The 15,940-nt window shown below is 39.3% G+C and overlaps 1 protein-coding gene across 2 annotated transcripts in view; it reads left to right on the forward strand.

Annotated features, from left to right (window-relative positions):
• The window catches only part of CCNB3 (cyclin B3), a 60,026-nt gene that overhangs the window by 27,270 nt on the left and 16,816 nt on the right, over positions 1-15,940 (forward strand). Inside the window, exons 4-7 of one of the 2 annotated variants that reach the window (XM_024988519.2) lie at positions 2,032-2,162; positions 3,926-6,701; positions 7,490-7,585; positions 8,831-8,923. In XM_024988519.2, the coding sequence (XP_024844287.1) occupies positions 2,032-2,162; positions 3,926-6,701; positions 7,490-7,585; positions 8,831-8,923 (3,096 nt within the window). The remainder of the gene's footprint in view (positions 1-2,031; positions 2,163-3,925; positions 6,702-7,489; positions 7,586-8,830; positions 8,924-15,940) is intronic. The other variant, XM_010821947.4, reaches the window with a different exon arrangement.

The raw sequence follows: 15,940 nt of genomic DNA on the forward strand, positions 1-15,940 counted from the left end.
AGTGGGTTGCCATTTCCTTCTCCAAGGGATCTTCCTGACCCAGGCATGAAACTGGGACTCCTGCATTGGCAGGCAGCTTCTTTAACTGCTGAGCCACCAGGGAAGCCCACATATACATTATACATACACACATATCTGTACTTAAAGATATACACACACACATATATCTATATATACAAGTAATACACTCCTATATATTCAGATGTATATATATATCATAATATATAATATGTATCATATATCACATATATATGATATATCATATATATCTATATCATTACATATACCTGTGTAAGAAATCATGAGTCTACACAGCTCCCATTCCAATGCACAGGATTCTTTCTTATATTCCTCAATCCATATTTGTATGTTCCTTCTTTACAGTGAGAACAATGGTTCCTAAGATCATCAACATATTTACTCAATAGTATAATACATCTAAAAGTTTCAGAATTACTTGTTCCACACTACCATAATAAACCCACCTATTAAAAAGAGTTCCAGATTTATTTGTGATATTCCCTACCACCCCAGAAACCCATCCTGATTGAGAATGTATATACTGAGGGTATATAGCCTGTGTTTACTTGGATTAGCTGTTTCTTGTATTTTCTTCTGTTTTCTTTCATTTGTCCTTCAGTGTAGTTATGGTATTTATTTGGAATATAATTAGATTCAGTTTGTTTTATTTTAAAGGCATAACCTTTAAAATGATTTTTTAATTGATGTTATTCACAGTCCCATGATTTCTTCTACTGTTTAATAGAATTAGTCATGATTAGAGTTTTTGGTGGAGCTCCCCAGAGCCCCATGTTAAATAAATATCCCCTCAGTGGGATGGGATAGATGTATCACAGATAGTGATGTGTTAGAGGTCTACCCTGAAATGTTAGTTGATCTTGGCATTCTCAGGCAGCAAAGCCAGTTATATGGTCTTTTCCCCCCTCTGAACGTCTTATGGGGTCAAATGGAATGTGACGTTTACAGAATATCTTTTTGGGAATTTGCCAGCTAGTATGGAGATCAACACTATATCCTATATATCTTGAAATTACTGAGTGTTGCTATATAGCTAATATGTACCAGGATGAAAGTGAAAGAGGAGAGTGAAAAAGTTGGCTTAAAGCTCAACATTCAGCAAACGAAGATCATAGCATCTGATCCCATCTCTTCTTGGGAAATAGATGGGGAAACAGTGTCAGACTTTAATTTTTGGGGCTCCAAAATCATGGCAGATGGTGATTGCAGCCATGAAATTAAAAGACGCTTACTCCTTGGAAGGAAAGTTATGACCAACCTAGATAGCATATTCAAAAGCAGAGACATTACTTTGCCAATAAAGGTCCGTCTAGTCAAGGCTATGGTTTTTCCTGTGGTCATGTATGGATGTGAGAGTTTGACTGTGAAGAAAGCTGAGCGCTGAAGAATTGATGCTTTTGAACTGTGGTGTTGGAGAAGACTCTTGAGGGTCCCTTGGACTGCAAGGAGATCCAACCAGTCCATTCTAAAGGAGATCAGTCCTGGGTGTTCTTTGGAAGGAATGATGCTAAAGCTGAAACTCCAGTACTTTGGCCACCTCATGCGAAGAGTTGACTCATTGGAAAAGACTCTGATGCTGGGAGGGATTGCGGGCAGGAGGAGAAGGGGACGACAGAGGATGAGATGGCTGGATGGTATCACTGACTCGATGGACGTGAATCTGAGTGAACTCCGGGAGTTGGTGATGGATAGGGAGGCCTGGCGTGCTGCGATTCATGGGGTCGCAAAGAGTTGGACACGACTGAGCAACTGAACTGAACTGAACCAGGACTATTGTACCGCTAGCTTCCATCATGATTAGTTGGCACCAGAACCATACTGGTTGAGAGATATTTTGATTGGTGTTTCTGAAAACACTCAAACAAGGCGTCCAGGGTGAGGACGTGGGTCAGGACTTTCCTATAAGAACCACTTTCTGAATAATTTGAAGTTTTCTCTCTCCATTTCCTTGTTTCCTTCTCCTGATCACCACCCCCCACCTTTTTTTTTCAGGCTCCTCAAAGTCAACCTGTCCAGCCCAAGAAGGAAGCCAATAATGAGTTTGTTAAAGATACTTCCAAGAAGAGAAACAGGAACACATCTGCTAATAGGTTGCCTGAAAACAATAAGATGAATATAAAAAGGTGAGTAGAGGGAACTCAGATGGCATTGCTTTAGATGTTAAAGGAGAGGGAGTGACATCCTTTTGACTGCCTTTTGTTCCCATTGAGAACATTGTTAGTGAGCCACAGTGGTGAGTACTATATTAACCCTGGGTGCTTAGATGGTCTAAGTTGCTAAAGAATTTCAGGCCTCTTGTCTCTCCCTCCCTCCCTCCCTCTGCCCCTCACCCCCATGTTGTGTGCATATTGAAAGAGCTGTTGTCGTTGAGGAATTTGCCAAGAGATCTTGTGTTCATATTTTCTCTCTTTTGGTGATTCAGTCCCTGATTAAGCAAGTCTGGGCTCGAGCCAATTTTCAGGGGATTCTCAGCAGCTGATTAATAGCTTGCCAGTCTGCTTATCCCATAAGAAGCCTTAGGGGGAGGCTTGTTTCTTGTTACTCTAGAGAAATTACTGTCTCCTTAGGCCAAAAATGTGTATTTTCCAGCTGTTTTTAGGGAACTGATCACAGGTTCTGCAAGTAGATATGAGTATTCTCACCTAGGATTTGGGAAAAAGGATTTACTCCTAGGAAAACTTTTATTGGAAGAAGAGTTAGAAAGTGGAGTAAGACCTTTCTATATCTTTTCCTATTCCAGTGGGAATTACTTCTTTTAGGAAGAATAGATTTCCCAGTCCCCCTTTCTGTCTTCCTCCCCACCCCTTCCCAGCTCCAGACACCCACCAGTCTACTATCTGTTATGGATATACCTCTGTGGATATGTCTTCTCTGGATGATTCGTATAAATGGAATCATATAATATCTAGTTTTTTTGAGGTACTTTTGTTCAGATCGATCATATTTACCAATAATTCTCTTTTCTTGTTCTGATTTTTAGTCATCCAGTGATTTGGTCACACCAGGTTAATCATTCTAATTGAAGTGCAGTCCTATTCAAAACAAAGCTTTGCATCTGACACATGTCAACAAATGTTTATTTTGGTCTTTTTATTACCTTCACTGGGAAAGCATCTTGTGAATGGCCTAGGGTGAAGGGAATATGATTAGATACCATGAGCATTAAGTACCAGACCAACTTTCTCTTATAAGCTTTCATAAGCCTTTTATAAGCCTCTCTCTTATAATCCTCTCTCATAAGCCTGAAACAATATTAATTTCAATCTGAATTTCACCAGATGTCTAGTGCTGATAGACAAAGACAAATGCAGCTAGTGACAGAAACTGATACATAAGCAAATCACTCATACAGTGTGCTAAGTATTATAATAAAAGCCTTTTTATATAAATAAAGGTAATAAGTCATATATGAAAAAGCAAGATAAGGATTTCAGGGGGAATTTTTTAAAGAAAAGTGTGAGGACCTAGATCATAGAAACTATACACTATGCTACTTAGTAGATTTACTGTGTTACCCATTGATTTTTACCCTCTAGTCTGTCTCTTGGGGTTGCAGTCCTTTCCCTTTCCATACATTTAGTAAGTGTAGTGACAAAATGTAGTGAACACTTCCCTGGTGGCTCAGATGGTAAAGTGTCTGCCTACAATGCAGGAGACCTGGGTTTGATCCCTGGGTCGGGAAGATCCCCTGGAGAAGGAAATGGCAACTCACTCCAGCATTCTTGCCTCGAAAATCCCACAGACGGAGGAGCCTAGTAGGGTACAGTCCACGGGGTCACAAAGAGTCAGACATGACTGAGCGACTTCACTTCAGTGACAAAATGAAATGATAGGTAAGGATTCTAGGAACTACATTCTTCTCACCCAGACTTTGTTTCCTTTGCAGATGTAAGGTAGAACTCTCACCAATAGTAGTGTCAACCACCATGATGCCAAATATTATAGATAATCTGCTCACTCTGGGTATGTCTACCAGCTCCAAGACACCCAATACTGAGGAAGCATCTCTTTTCAAAGAGCCATTCATTTTAAAAGAGGAACCCACTTCTGAGGATGCAGTCCTCATGAAGAGGTCATTATCTTCAAAGAAGTGCACAGATCAGGGGGTAGTGTCCCTCTTGCAGAAGCCACTGTCCTTGCAGGGGAAGAGTGACAGTGATGTTGTACAGCCAATGATTTTTGGGAAGAAGTGTAAAACCGAGGAGACAGCCATCACCAACAGGACATTATCCTTAAAGAATATGTGCCCATATCAGGGAAAGCAGTCCTGCTCAGGGGAGGAGTTGGCCTTGCACGATGTCAGTGTTGAAGAGGATTCTTCCTTTATGGAGCTCCAGAATGTTAGGAAGAAGCCTAAAACTGAGGAAGCAACCTTCACCAACCCATTATCATCTTTAAACAAAAAGTATACCACTCAGAGGAAGATGTCCTGTAGCAAAAATCCTCTAGTACTGCAGAAGACCACCTCTGAAGAAAAGCCACTTACTAAGGAGTCTTTTAAGAGAAAGCCTACTGCTGAGAAGGAGTCCTTTTTCCAGGAACCACCTGCATTGCAAGAGAAGCACACCTCTGAACAAGAAATATCCATCTTGAAGAAATCATTGGCCTTTCAGGAGAAGATTGACACTGAAGACAAATCACTTTTTAAGGAACCATTGGCTTTTAAGAAGCAATCTACCACTGAGGAGACAACCTTCACCATGAGGCCATTACCTTTAAATAAAAAGTGTACTACTCAGAGGAAGAGGAAGATGACCTACTCAAAGATGACCACCTCTGGAGAGAATGCATTCATTAGCCAGTTGCTGTCCTTTAAAAAGAAGCCGACCCCTAAGGAGGAGTCCCTCTTCCAGGACCTCTCAGTGTTGCAAGAGAAGCATACTGATGATGGAGCAGTGACACTTGTGAAGAAGCCATGGGCATTGCAGAAGAAAGATGATGAAGATGATTTTCTTATGGAGCCACTTTCCTTTAGGAAGACTCATACTACTAAGGAGGCAACACTTCCCAAGAAGCCACTACTTTTAAAGAGGAAGTGTACTACTCAGGAGAAGATGTACCACTTGAAGAAGCCACTAGTATTGCAGAAGGTCACATCTGAAGAGAAGTCACTCGTTAAGGAGCCATTACCCTTTAAGAAGCCGCCTACCACTAAGGAATCCCTTTTCCAAGAGCCATCAGCATTGCAGGGTAAGCACACCATTCTAGAGGAGGCATCCATCTTGAAGAAGCCCTTGGTCTTGCAAAAGATTCCAACTGAGGAGGAATCACTTAAAAAGGAGACTTTGATTTTTAAGAAGTTTACCACTGGGGAGGCAACCTCCACCAATATGCTGTTATCTTTAAAGAATAAGTGTACCACTCAGGCTAAGTCCTGTTTGACCAAGCCACTAGTATTGCAGACCATTTCTGAAGAGAAATCACTCATTAAGGAGCCTACCACTGAGGTGGAGTCCCTCTTGAAGGAACCATCTGCACTGCAAGAGAAGCACACCACTCAGGGGGATGTGGCCCCCTTGAAAAAGCCATGGGCATTACAGGAGAGAATAGACAGTAAAGATGAATTTCTTATGGAGCCACTATCATTTAGGAAGACACATACCACAAATGTGGCAGTCTCTACCAAGGAGTCATCATCTTTAATGAAGCAAACGTGTGCCACTCAAACACTAATGTCTATCTGGCAAGAACTGTTGGGGTTGCAGAATATGATTGGTGAAGGTAAGAATTCCTTTATGATGCCAGTATCATCTAGGAAGAAGTCTTCAACTGATGAGGCAGTTCTTACCAAGACACCATTATCTCCAAAAATGAGGCAAATCACTCAGTGGAACACCGTCATAGAGAAGACCACCTCTGAAGAGGAGTCACTCTTTAAGAAGTTATTTCCCTTAAAAAAAACGTCTACAACTGAAGAGGAGCTCCTCTTCCAGGGTCCATCTGTATTGAAAGAGAAACACACCTCTCTGCAACAGGCATCCCTCTCAAAGAAGCCATTGACCTTACAGGAGAATATCGCCACTCAAGAAGAATCATATATCAAAGAACTGTTGACCACGGAGAAGTCCTTAGTCTTGCAGAAGACCGATACCAAAGTGGACTTCTCGACGTCATTGGCTTTGCAGAAGAAAAGCACCACTGAAGAGAAATTCTTTTTCGAGAAACCATTGGTTCTGAAGGAAAAGCTCTCCCCCAAGGCAGCAGCCAGCATAGAGGGACAATCATCTTTTAAGAAGCAGCCCACTGCTCAGGGGGAGGTGTTCCTCTTGAAAAAGCAGTCGACCTTGCAAGAGAACATCACCAGTGAAGAGGAGTGCATTATTAAGCAGCCACAGGCCTTGCAGGAGAAGTCCAGCGTTGAAAAGGAGACGATCCTGAGGGAGTCCTTGGCCTTGCAGGAGAATTCCACGATTGAGAAGGACGCTGTCTGGAAGGAGCCATTGGCCTTGCAAAAGACTCTCGCTCACAAAGAAAACACCTTTCTCAAACATTGCACCCTGCAAATTGAAACCAGCCCAGATGTGTCCACCACCATCCCTGAATCTGGAACAGGCTTGTCCAACACCATCACCATGTCTTCCAGTATCATAAGCAAGTCCAGTACTTGTGAATCCAATTCCGATAAACCTTTCTCATCTTCCGACAAAAAATCACAGCAAGAGGTATTCTGCTTTCTTTCTTCTTAAATTAGATGAAGTGTTCTTTGTTGTCTTGGAGGTGGCTGCTAGCAAAGAGATTTTTTTTGCCTTCCTAAGCAATTGAGTTGTATATAGTAAGTGATATTAAACCAAACTGGCCTTGTAGAATCTCTTGACTTCATGATTGGCATAGTGATATACCTGAGCCACTAGAAAGTATTTATTCCAGGGACACCCTCAAGGGTCTGGAATACTCTGTGTGTGTGTGTATTTCAGTAGTGGTTAGATAATTTCAGGAAATTGCCTTTCTTAGTAATTGCAATCTGCATTACATAGGACCTTAGCTAAAGATGAGTTAAATTCACAGAGGCATCTTCCAAGGAAGATTGTTTATAAGTTGTAAATTAGAAGGAAAATGAGATGAGATTTGGTACCTGGGAGGAGAAACAACCTGGATGTAGGCAAAATAACTTGATTAAAGATATAGAAGGGAGGAAAAAGCTAACAAGATGAACTGGGCCCGATCAAAGCATTGAAACATGACAGGTGACATAAGCTGGAAGATTGTAAGATCACAGTGTTTTTCTTGGAGAATCTTGTGCTTACCTGTAATAATAGTGCCTGGTTCTTAGGGCAGAGCAGGTATGTACAAGGATTAAGTATTTCTTGGTTACTCAACAGTATGCAGATTACAGGGCAAAAGCTTGAGCTGAAGATACAAGTGGGAAGAAAGGAGTAATTTTTTATGTGTGTGTGCTAAGCTTCTCTTGGAATCTTTTCCCTAATGTATCTTTTTGATGATTTCCAAACAGGTGATCCCACTGGGGAATACTGACATAGACTGCAGTGACCCATTTTTCAGCTCAGTATATGCTAAGGATATTTTCAGTTACATGAAGAAAAGAGAGGTATGTAGGGGATGGGGGTGAGGGGAAATGATTTTCCAGTTCTCATTTCCTCCATCCTTCAAATGCAGCTTTAAAGGGGAGATAATAATGATGAGGAAAATAATAACAGTAGCAACTGATGTCTCCTGGTAGCATACTATGAGTTAAACATTATGCTAAAGGATTTATAAACATTATCTTCTTTAATTCTCCCAATAGCTTCATGATGGTAGGTATTATTATCTCCTTTTTATAGTTGGGGGAAACTGCTCAGTCAAAACAACTAGTGTGTAGTAGATCTGGGATATGAACTAGAGTCTGATTACCTTAGAAACCATAAGCCCGCACCTCTAATTGCTTAGGAGGTAATCTCAGACACACAAATTGTCAAGTGAGCTCTTTCTGAGTGACTGTTCTTAGAGATCTTTCCCCTTCTTTATGCAGTTTTCTGGCATTGCATATAAAACCAGACTCTTTGTTCCAGCTTTCCAACCTGGTGAAATGTTCTTTCTCCTTTCAAATCTGCCAGTCTCCTTTACCACTAATGTTCATCAATTCCAAATTTTCTTCTCTCTCTCAGTGGAACAGATGGAACCAGGGTTATGTACTAACTAGAATTTTAGCAGGCCATTCATAAGAGGAATGATGATTGTCTCATCTTCTCTCTAGAGATGTGGTAATAGATGAACTGACTCCAGAGCCTGTACTTTGTCTAGTATATCTTGGAAGAAGCAAGAGATAATTTTGCTATACTAAAAGTGTGGGCCTTAGCTCAGCAGTATTGGTTTCACTTAAGATCTTGCTAGAAATGCAGAAACCTAACCTCACCCCAGACTTTCTAAATTTTAAAGATCCTCAAGTACCTTTCAAATATGTATGTTAGAGTTTGAGAACGACTCCTCTATACAGCATGGTATTGTGCTTTTGATTGAATTGCAAAGAAGGGGCAGAATCTTGTTGGTATTCATCTATAGTCATAGGTGTATTTCTGCCTATATTTCATATTCTGCTAGACTCCTCAATATCCACCCTGACACTTGAATATCATGTGTGTTCATTTCCCAAGGATAACTGACCTTGTCTGGGAAAGGATACTTTGCTCTGGCTCTATCTGATACCAGCTAAAAATAATGAGTTAGAACTATAAAGAAATTACTTATGTTGTTATAATTTGTTTTTAGATATTAGTTGCTTATAGCTTTTCCTAAGTTATAATTTTGAACTACAAGAAGAGTTTATCTGTTAATATTTCTTTCTTACTGCCAGGAAAAGTTTGTACTTAATAAATATATGACCAGGCAGACTGATATCGACAGTGACATGAGGGCCATTCTTGTGGACTGGTTGGTGGAGGTGCAGGTAAGCCTGACAACTGCTGCCTTAAGGGGCTGCTATTCTCTTTATTGATTATTCACTCAGCATTGCCAGGTCTCAAACAGTAAAAGTTTACTGGGTCTCCAGAGCTGAATAAGCCAGGATTCCTGCCCTCAGGAAGCTTATGACCTAGGGGACAAGATAAGACATGCAGGCAGGTAAGAATAATACAAAGTAGAATATACTAAGTAATGTAAGAATGCTATTAATAAGACACTGTGAGAAACCAGTGGAAGGAGAGAGATTTATAGAAAAGGTAATCATGGCATGGTAGTTCAGTCATTCTCAAAATCTTGTAAAAGTATATGTAGTGATTGGATAAGGGTCAGTGACAAAGTCTTTCAAGCTTTGGATGGGATGAGTAATAGGAAGGACAGTATAGCCCCAAACAGGGCAGATGGCTGTTTGTTCAGAGTTGACTGTTGAGGGAATATTGTTGTGAATACTTAATTATTACTTTACACTAATGAAGGTGTAATAGTACCTGGATGTTGTAGGTGTCAGTGAATATTTGTTGAATGAATAGAATTGAAGGAGTTGCTCTGGAGTTTGCAAGGACATAAAAGGCATAGTCTGTGCTCAGCAGAAGAAAAGGTGATATTGTTAAACATCCTTTAAATACCAGAGTAATGGCTCAGGCTCACTTTGGAGTGACAAACCAGGGAAATGTGGTAAACATTGTATATTTGAACATCAGCAAAGCATGAAAATGTCATTCTATGGAAATGATGAAAAATAGTAAACTAGATAAAGTAGAATCTGAGTAGATCTTAAATAAGTAAAATTGATCACAAATATTGCTGATCATTACCAAACAAGAAAGAGATTTCTAGTAGACTGCCAGTGGAATTTGTTTTGATTGACATTTTTTCTAAATGATATAGAGGAGAACGGAGAGGATCATCTCATCAAATTCACAGATGGCATGAAACTAGGAGTAGTTGTTTGTTGTTGTTTAGTTGCTAAGTCATGTTTGACTGTTTTAGAGATACCAGCTGGAATGAAGAACTGAATTTTTTAAAAAAGGTTTTTGTTATTTTTATTGCACAAAAATTCACATTTATTATAGCCAAGTAAGAAATTATAATTACTTATGATCCCACAACCTACAAAGAGTGTTAATATTCATGTGTGTTTATTATGCCCCCATTTTAAAAATGGTACACTGATCACAGAGTCAGATGCCCAGGTCCCGTCTGAGACTTATCATATATTTTTTAAGTTCCATAAGCCATGCTAATATATACTTTTGATAGAGAATCACAGTTGTAGAAAATGTGTTCCTTTATATATTACTTTTATAACTTTAATTTTTATATCTTAAAATAATTAGTAAAATTGACTTTTGGTATACAGTTCTATGAACTTTTAATATTTTTAAATAATAGATTCACAAGAAGGTGCAAAAAAAAATAGTATATAGAGAGGTCCTGTGTACCCTTCACCTGGTTTCTCCCAGTGGTAACATTTTGCATAACTGTCATATAATATCACAGTCAAGGTCCAGAGGCTTTATTTATATTTTACCAGTTTACATGCTCTTATTTCTGGAGAAGGCAATGGCACCCCACTCCAGTACTCTTGCCTGGAAAATCCCATGGACCGAGGAGTCCATGGGGTTGCTAAGAGTTGGACATGACTGAGCTACTTCACTTTCACTTTTCACTTTCATGCATTGGAGAAGGAAATGGCAACCCACTCCAGTGTTCTTGCCTGGAGAATCCCAGGGACCGGGGAGCCTGGTGGGCTGCCGTCTGTGGGGTTGCACAGAGTCGGATACAACTGAAGTGACTTAGCATGCTCTTATTTCTGTGTGTGTTTAGCCTATATAATTTTATCACACATGTAAGTTTCATAAGCACCATCAGATCAGATCAGAGCAGATCAGTCGCTCAGTCGTGTCCAACTCTTTGCGACCCCATGAATCGCAGCACGCCAGGCCTCCCTGTCCATCACCAACTCCCGGAGTTCACTGAGACTCACGTCCATCGAGTCAGCGATGCCATCCAGCCATCTCATCCTCTGTCGTCCCCTTCTCCTCCTGCTCCCAATCCCTCCCATCATCAGAGTCTTTTCCAATGAGTCAACTCTTCGCATGAGGTGGCCAAAGTACTGGAGTTTCAGCTTTAGCATCATTCCTTCCAAAGAAATCCCAGGGCTGATCTCCTTCAGAATGGACTGGTTGGATCTCCTTGCAGTCCAAGGGACTACCACAGTTAAAATACAAAATTGTTCCATCACCAGAATGATCCCTTGTTTTACTCTTTTATAGCCACAGCCATCTCCCTCCCCTCACCTTCCTGTCCCTGGAAACTTCCAATTTGCTTTCCATTTCTGTAATTTTGTGATTTCAGGAATGGTATATAAATGGAATCATATACTGTGTAACCTTTTGGGATTGACTTTTATCACTTACCATAATTCCTTTGAGATCTATACAGGTTGTGTGTATCAACAGTTCATTCCTTTTTATTGCTGAGTAGTAGTCCATGGTATGGATGTACCAAGGTTTGTTTAAACCTTCCCCCATTAAAGGACATTTTGAGTTGCTTCCAGTTTCTGAGACTGTGAGAAGAATGTCTATAAACATTAATGTACAGGGTTTTATGTCAATATAAGTTTTTTTTTTTCCAACATCAACACCCAGGAGTGGGATTTCTGGGTCATATGATAAATGTATGTTTAACTTAATTAGAGAGTGCTACAGAGTGACTATCATTTTGCATTCTTACCTGCAATATATGAGAGTTCTAGCTGCTCTGCATCCTTGTTAGTACTTAGTATTGTTTGTTTTTAAACTTTGACCATATAGACGTATAGAGGAATCTCACCATAGTTCTAATTTGTGTTTCCTCAAGGGCTAATAATGTTGAACATACTTGTTTGTATGAAGTCATCTTTGATGAAATGTCTGTATCTTTTGCCCAGTTTTAAATTGGATAGTTTATTTTCTTTGTGTCAAGTTATGAGAGTTCCTTATATGTTCTGGTTACAAATCCTTTGTTGGAGGTGTGATTTACAAATATATCCCACCAGTTTTTTTTTTTTTTTTATCTGTGTCTTTCATAGAGCAAAAGTTTTTAATTTTTATAAAGTTCAATTTTTCTATGTTATCTTTCTATGCTTAGTTGCTCAGTCATGTCCAACTCTTTGCAACACTATGGACTGTAGCCCGCCAGGCTCCTTGGTCCATGGGGATTCTCCAGTCAAGAACACTGGAGTGGGTTGCCATGCCCTCTTCCAGGGGATCTTCCCAACCCAGGGATTGAACCCAGGTCTCCCACATTGCAGGCGGATTCTTTACCATGTGAGCCACCAGGGAAGCCTTGTGCTTTTTGTGTCATGTTTAAGAACTCTGCTTAAACCTAGGTCATGAAATTTTTTCCTATATTTTATATGAATGTTTTAAAGCTTTAACATTAAATCTATAATCCATTTTGAGTTGAATTTCTATAAGGTATGAAGGTTTTGAAGTCAGTTCATTGTCTTGCATATGAATGTTTAACTGTTCTAACACCATTTGTGGAAAAATATACTTCTCCACTGAATTGTTTTTGGACCTTTGCCAAAAAACAATTTGCCTCATTTGTGTGGGCCTATTTCTATACTTCTTTCTACATTCTGTTTCATTGATCTGTGTGTCTTTCTCTTTGCCAATATCACAGTCTTTAGTTCTGTAGTTTTATAATAAATCTTAAAACTACATAATGTGATTCTTCCAACTCTAGTCTTTTTTTTTTTTTCAAAATAGTTTTAACCCCACTTAGTTTTAGAATATCATTCTTATATATTTCTGGATTATATTTGCTAATATTTTGTTGAGGATTATCGCATCTATGTTTATGATGGATGTTGGTCTGTAGTGTTTTTTTTCTGTTTTTTGGTACTGACTTTCTGGTTTTGGTATGAGAATGATACTGGTTTTATGAAATGATGTGGAAAGTATTCTCTTCTATTTTCTTGAAGACGTGTAGCATTGATGTTTTATTCTTTCAATGTTTAGTAGGATTCACAAGTAAAACCATCTGGGCCTGAAGGTTTTTCTTTTCTCTGAAGAATTTTCTCTAAGAATATGGGCCTGAAGGTTTTTCTTTTCTCTGAAGAATTTTCTCTAAGAATATAATTTCTTTAATAGTTATGTGATTTTTCAAGTTATTATATCAGATGACTTTTGGAAGTCTGTGATTTTCAAGGAATTGGTCCTTTCATTTAAGTTGTTGCATTTATGTTCATAGCATTTGCTGATTATTTAGTCGTTCATTCTTGATATTTAGTAATTTGTGTCTTCTCTCGCTTTATCAATCTTGCTAGGAATTTATGATTTTTATTGATCTTTTCAAAGAACCAGGTTTTGGTTTCATTTGTTTTCTCTATTTTTCTGTTATCAGTTTAACTGATAGCTGCTTTAATTTTCACAGTTTCCTTTCTCTTGCTTTGGATTTAATTTGCTCTTTTCCTAGTTTGAGGTAGAAGAGTAGATTATTGATTTGGGACTTCTTTTCTTCTTTAAAAAGATTTATTTATTTATTTTCGGTAGTGCTGTGTCTTGGATGTCGCGCAGGCTTTCTCTAGTTGCAGTGAGCAGGGGTACTCTCTAGGTGGAGTGCATGGGCTTCTCATTGTGGGGGCTTCTCTTCTCGTGGAGCATGGGCTCTAGGGCAAGTGGACTCAGTAGTTGTGACACACTGGTTTACTTGCCCCGTGGCATGTGGGATATTACCAGACCATGGATCAAACCATGTCCCCTGCATTGGCAGGCCGATTCTTAACTACTGGACCACCAGGGATGTCTTAGGACTTTTCTTCTTTTCTAATATAAGCACCTAATTGCTATAATTTCTCCTTAAGTACCACTTTTAACTGCTTGAACTATTTAGAAGTTTGTTTAATCTCTAAGTGTTTGGAGATTTCACTATTATTTTTCTGTTATCGATTTGTAGTTTAATTCCACTGTGGTCAAAGAAAACAGTTTGTATGATTTTTAATTATTTAAAAAAGTTTAAGGTTGATTGTTCAGGATATGGTCTGTCTTGGTGAATGTTACGTGTGCACTTGAGAAGTATTCTGCTGTGTTGGATGGAGTGAGTGTTCTATAACATGTCTGTTAGATTCAGTTGGTTCATGTTGTTAATTTCCTTATTATTTTTGCTGATTTTCCGTGAACTAATGCCGTTACTGAGAGAAGAGTATTGAAGTTTTCAACTATGATTATGAATTTGTCTATTTCTCTTTTCAGTTTTGTCACTTTTTTCTTTGTGTATTTTGAAAAATCTGTTGTTCAGAGCATATGAGCATATATTTTTAGGATTATCATGTCCTCTTCATAGTTCTTTATGACTTGCTTTTTTTTCTCATGTAACAATGCTCATGTAATTGCAAATATCTTTCTAGTTAAATTGACATTTCTACATCAATTTTGTCAACTGTGAAGTATTCTGTTTTCCCATCTAAGTACTAACCAGGCCCAACCCTGCTCAGCTTCCAAGTTCAGATGAGATCGGGTGTATTCAGGGTGGTATGGCCTTAGACCGTAGTATTCTGTTCTTCAACTGGCATTATTTACTCAGTCTCCTATTAATGGACATACAGGTTATTTCCAATAACCCTGTAGTGAACAGGCATACATTTGCATTGCTCATAAATGTACTTTTGTTTTTCTGGAATAAATACTAGGAATAGAAGTATTAGACCAACAAAATGCATATTTAAAATTTTTGTGGGTGTAGGAAACTATTTTGGGGGGCTCTCAATAAATATCTACTGCTTTAAAAAATTGAATTTATCCAATTGTGTATAGACAACTATGCTTCTGAAGTGTCTTGCCCAATTGTACTTTTCAGTTTGGTCAGTTCAGTTGCTCAGTTGTCCGATTCTTTGTGACCCCATGGACTGCAGCACGCCTGGCCTCCCTGTCCATCACCAACTCCCGGAGTTTACTCAAACTCATGTCCATTGAGTCGGTGATGCCATCCAACTATCTTATCCTCTATCATTCCCTTCTCCTCCTGCCTTCAATCTTCCCCAGCATCAGGGTCTTTTCAAATGAGTCAGTTCTTTGCATCAGGTGGACAAAGTATTGGAGTTTCAGCTTTCAGCAACAGTCCTTCCAATGAATATTCAGGACTGATTTCCTCTAGGATGGACTGGTTGGAACTCCTTGCAGTCCAAGGGACTCTCAAGAGTCTTCTCCAGCACCACAGTTCAAAAGCATCAATTCTTTGGTGCTGAGCTTTCTTTATAGTCCAACTCTCACATCCATACATGACTACTGGAAAAGCCATAGCTTTGAATAGATAGACCTTTATTGGCAAAGTAATATCTCTGCTTTTTAGTATGCTGTCTAGTTGGTCATAGCTTTTCTTACAAGGAGCAGGTGTCTTTTATTTTCAAGGCTGCAGTCACCATCTGCAGTGATTTTGGAGCCCCCCAAAATAAAGTCAGCCATTGTTTCCACTCTTTCCCCATCTATTTGCCATGAAGTGATGGGACCAGATGCCATGATCTTAGTTTTCTGAATGTTGAGCTTTAAGCCAACTTTTTCAGTCTCTACTTTCACTTTCATCAAGAGGCTTTTGAGTTCCTCTTCACTTTCTGCCATAAGGGTGGTGTCATCTGCGTATCTGAGGTTATTGATATTTCTCCCGGCAATCTTGATTCCAGCTTGTGTTTCTTCCAGCCCAGCGTTTCTCATGATGTACTCTGCATATAAGTTAAATAAGCAGGGTGACAATATACAGCCTTGACGTATTACTTTTCCTAAAGAACAACATTAGAACAATACAAAAAAGGAAGAATATATATATACACACACATATATGTGTGTATGTGTGTGTGTGTGTGTGTATAGGGGGAGAGAGAGAGAGGTAGTAAGAAGAATGTGCTCTAATTCCTCCATTGTCCTCTCCACACAGTGAACACCAGCCAGTCTGTGTACTGAGGAAGTCCTCTTATATTTCTAGGAAGGTCTCTGGACCTGCTGTGGGGTCAGCCCAGTCTCAGATC

This window comes from Bos taurus, chromosome X (genome assembly GCF_002263795.3).
Source record: "Bos taurus isolate L1 Dominette 01449 registration number 42190680 breed Hereford chromosome X, ARS-UCD2.0, whole genome shotgun sequence".
Classification (NCBI taxonomy): Eukaryota; Metazoa; Chordata; class Mammalia; order Artiodactyla; family Bovidae; genus Bos; species Bos taurus.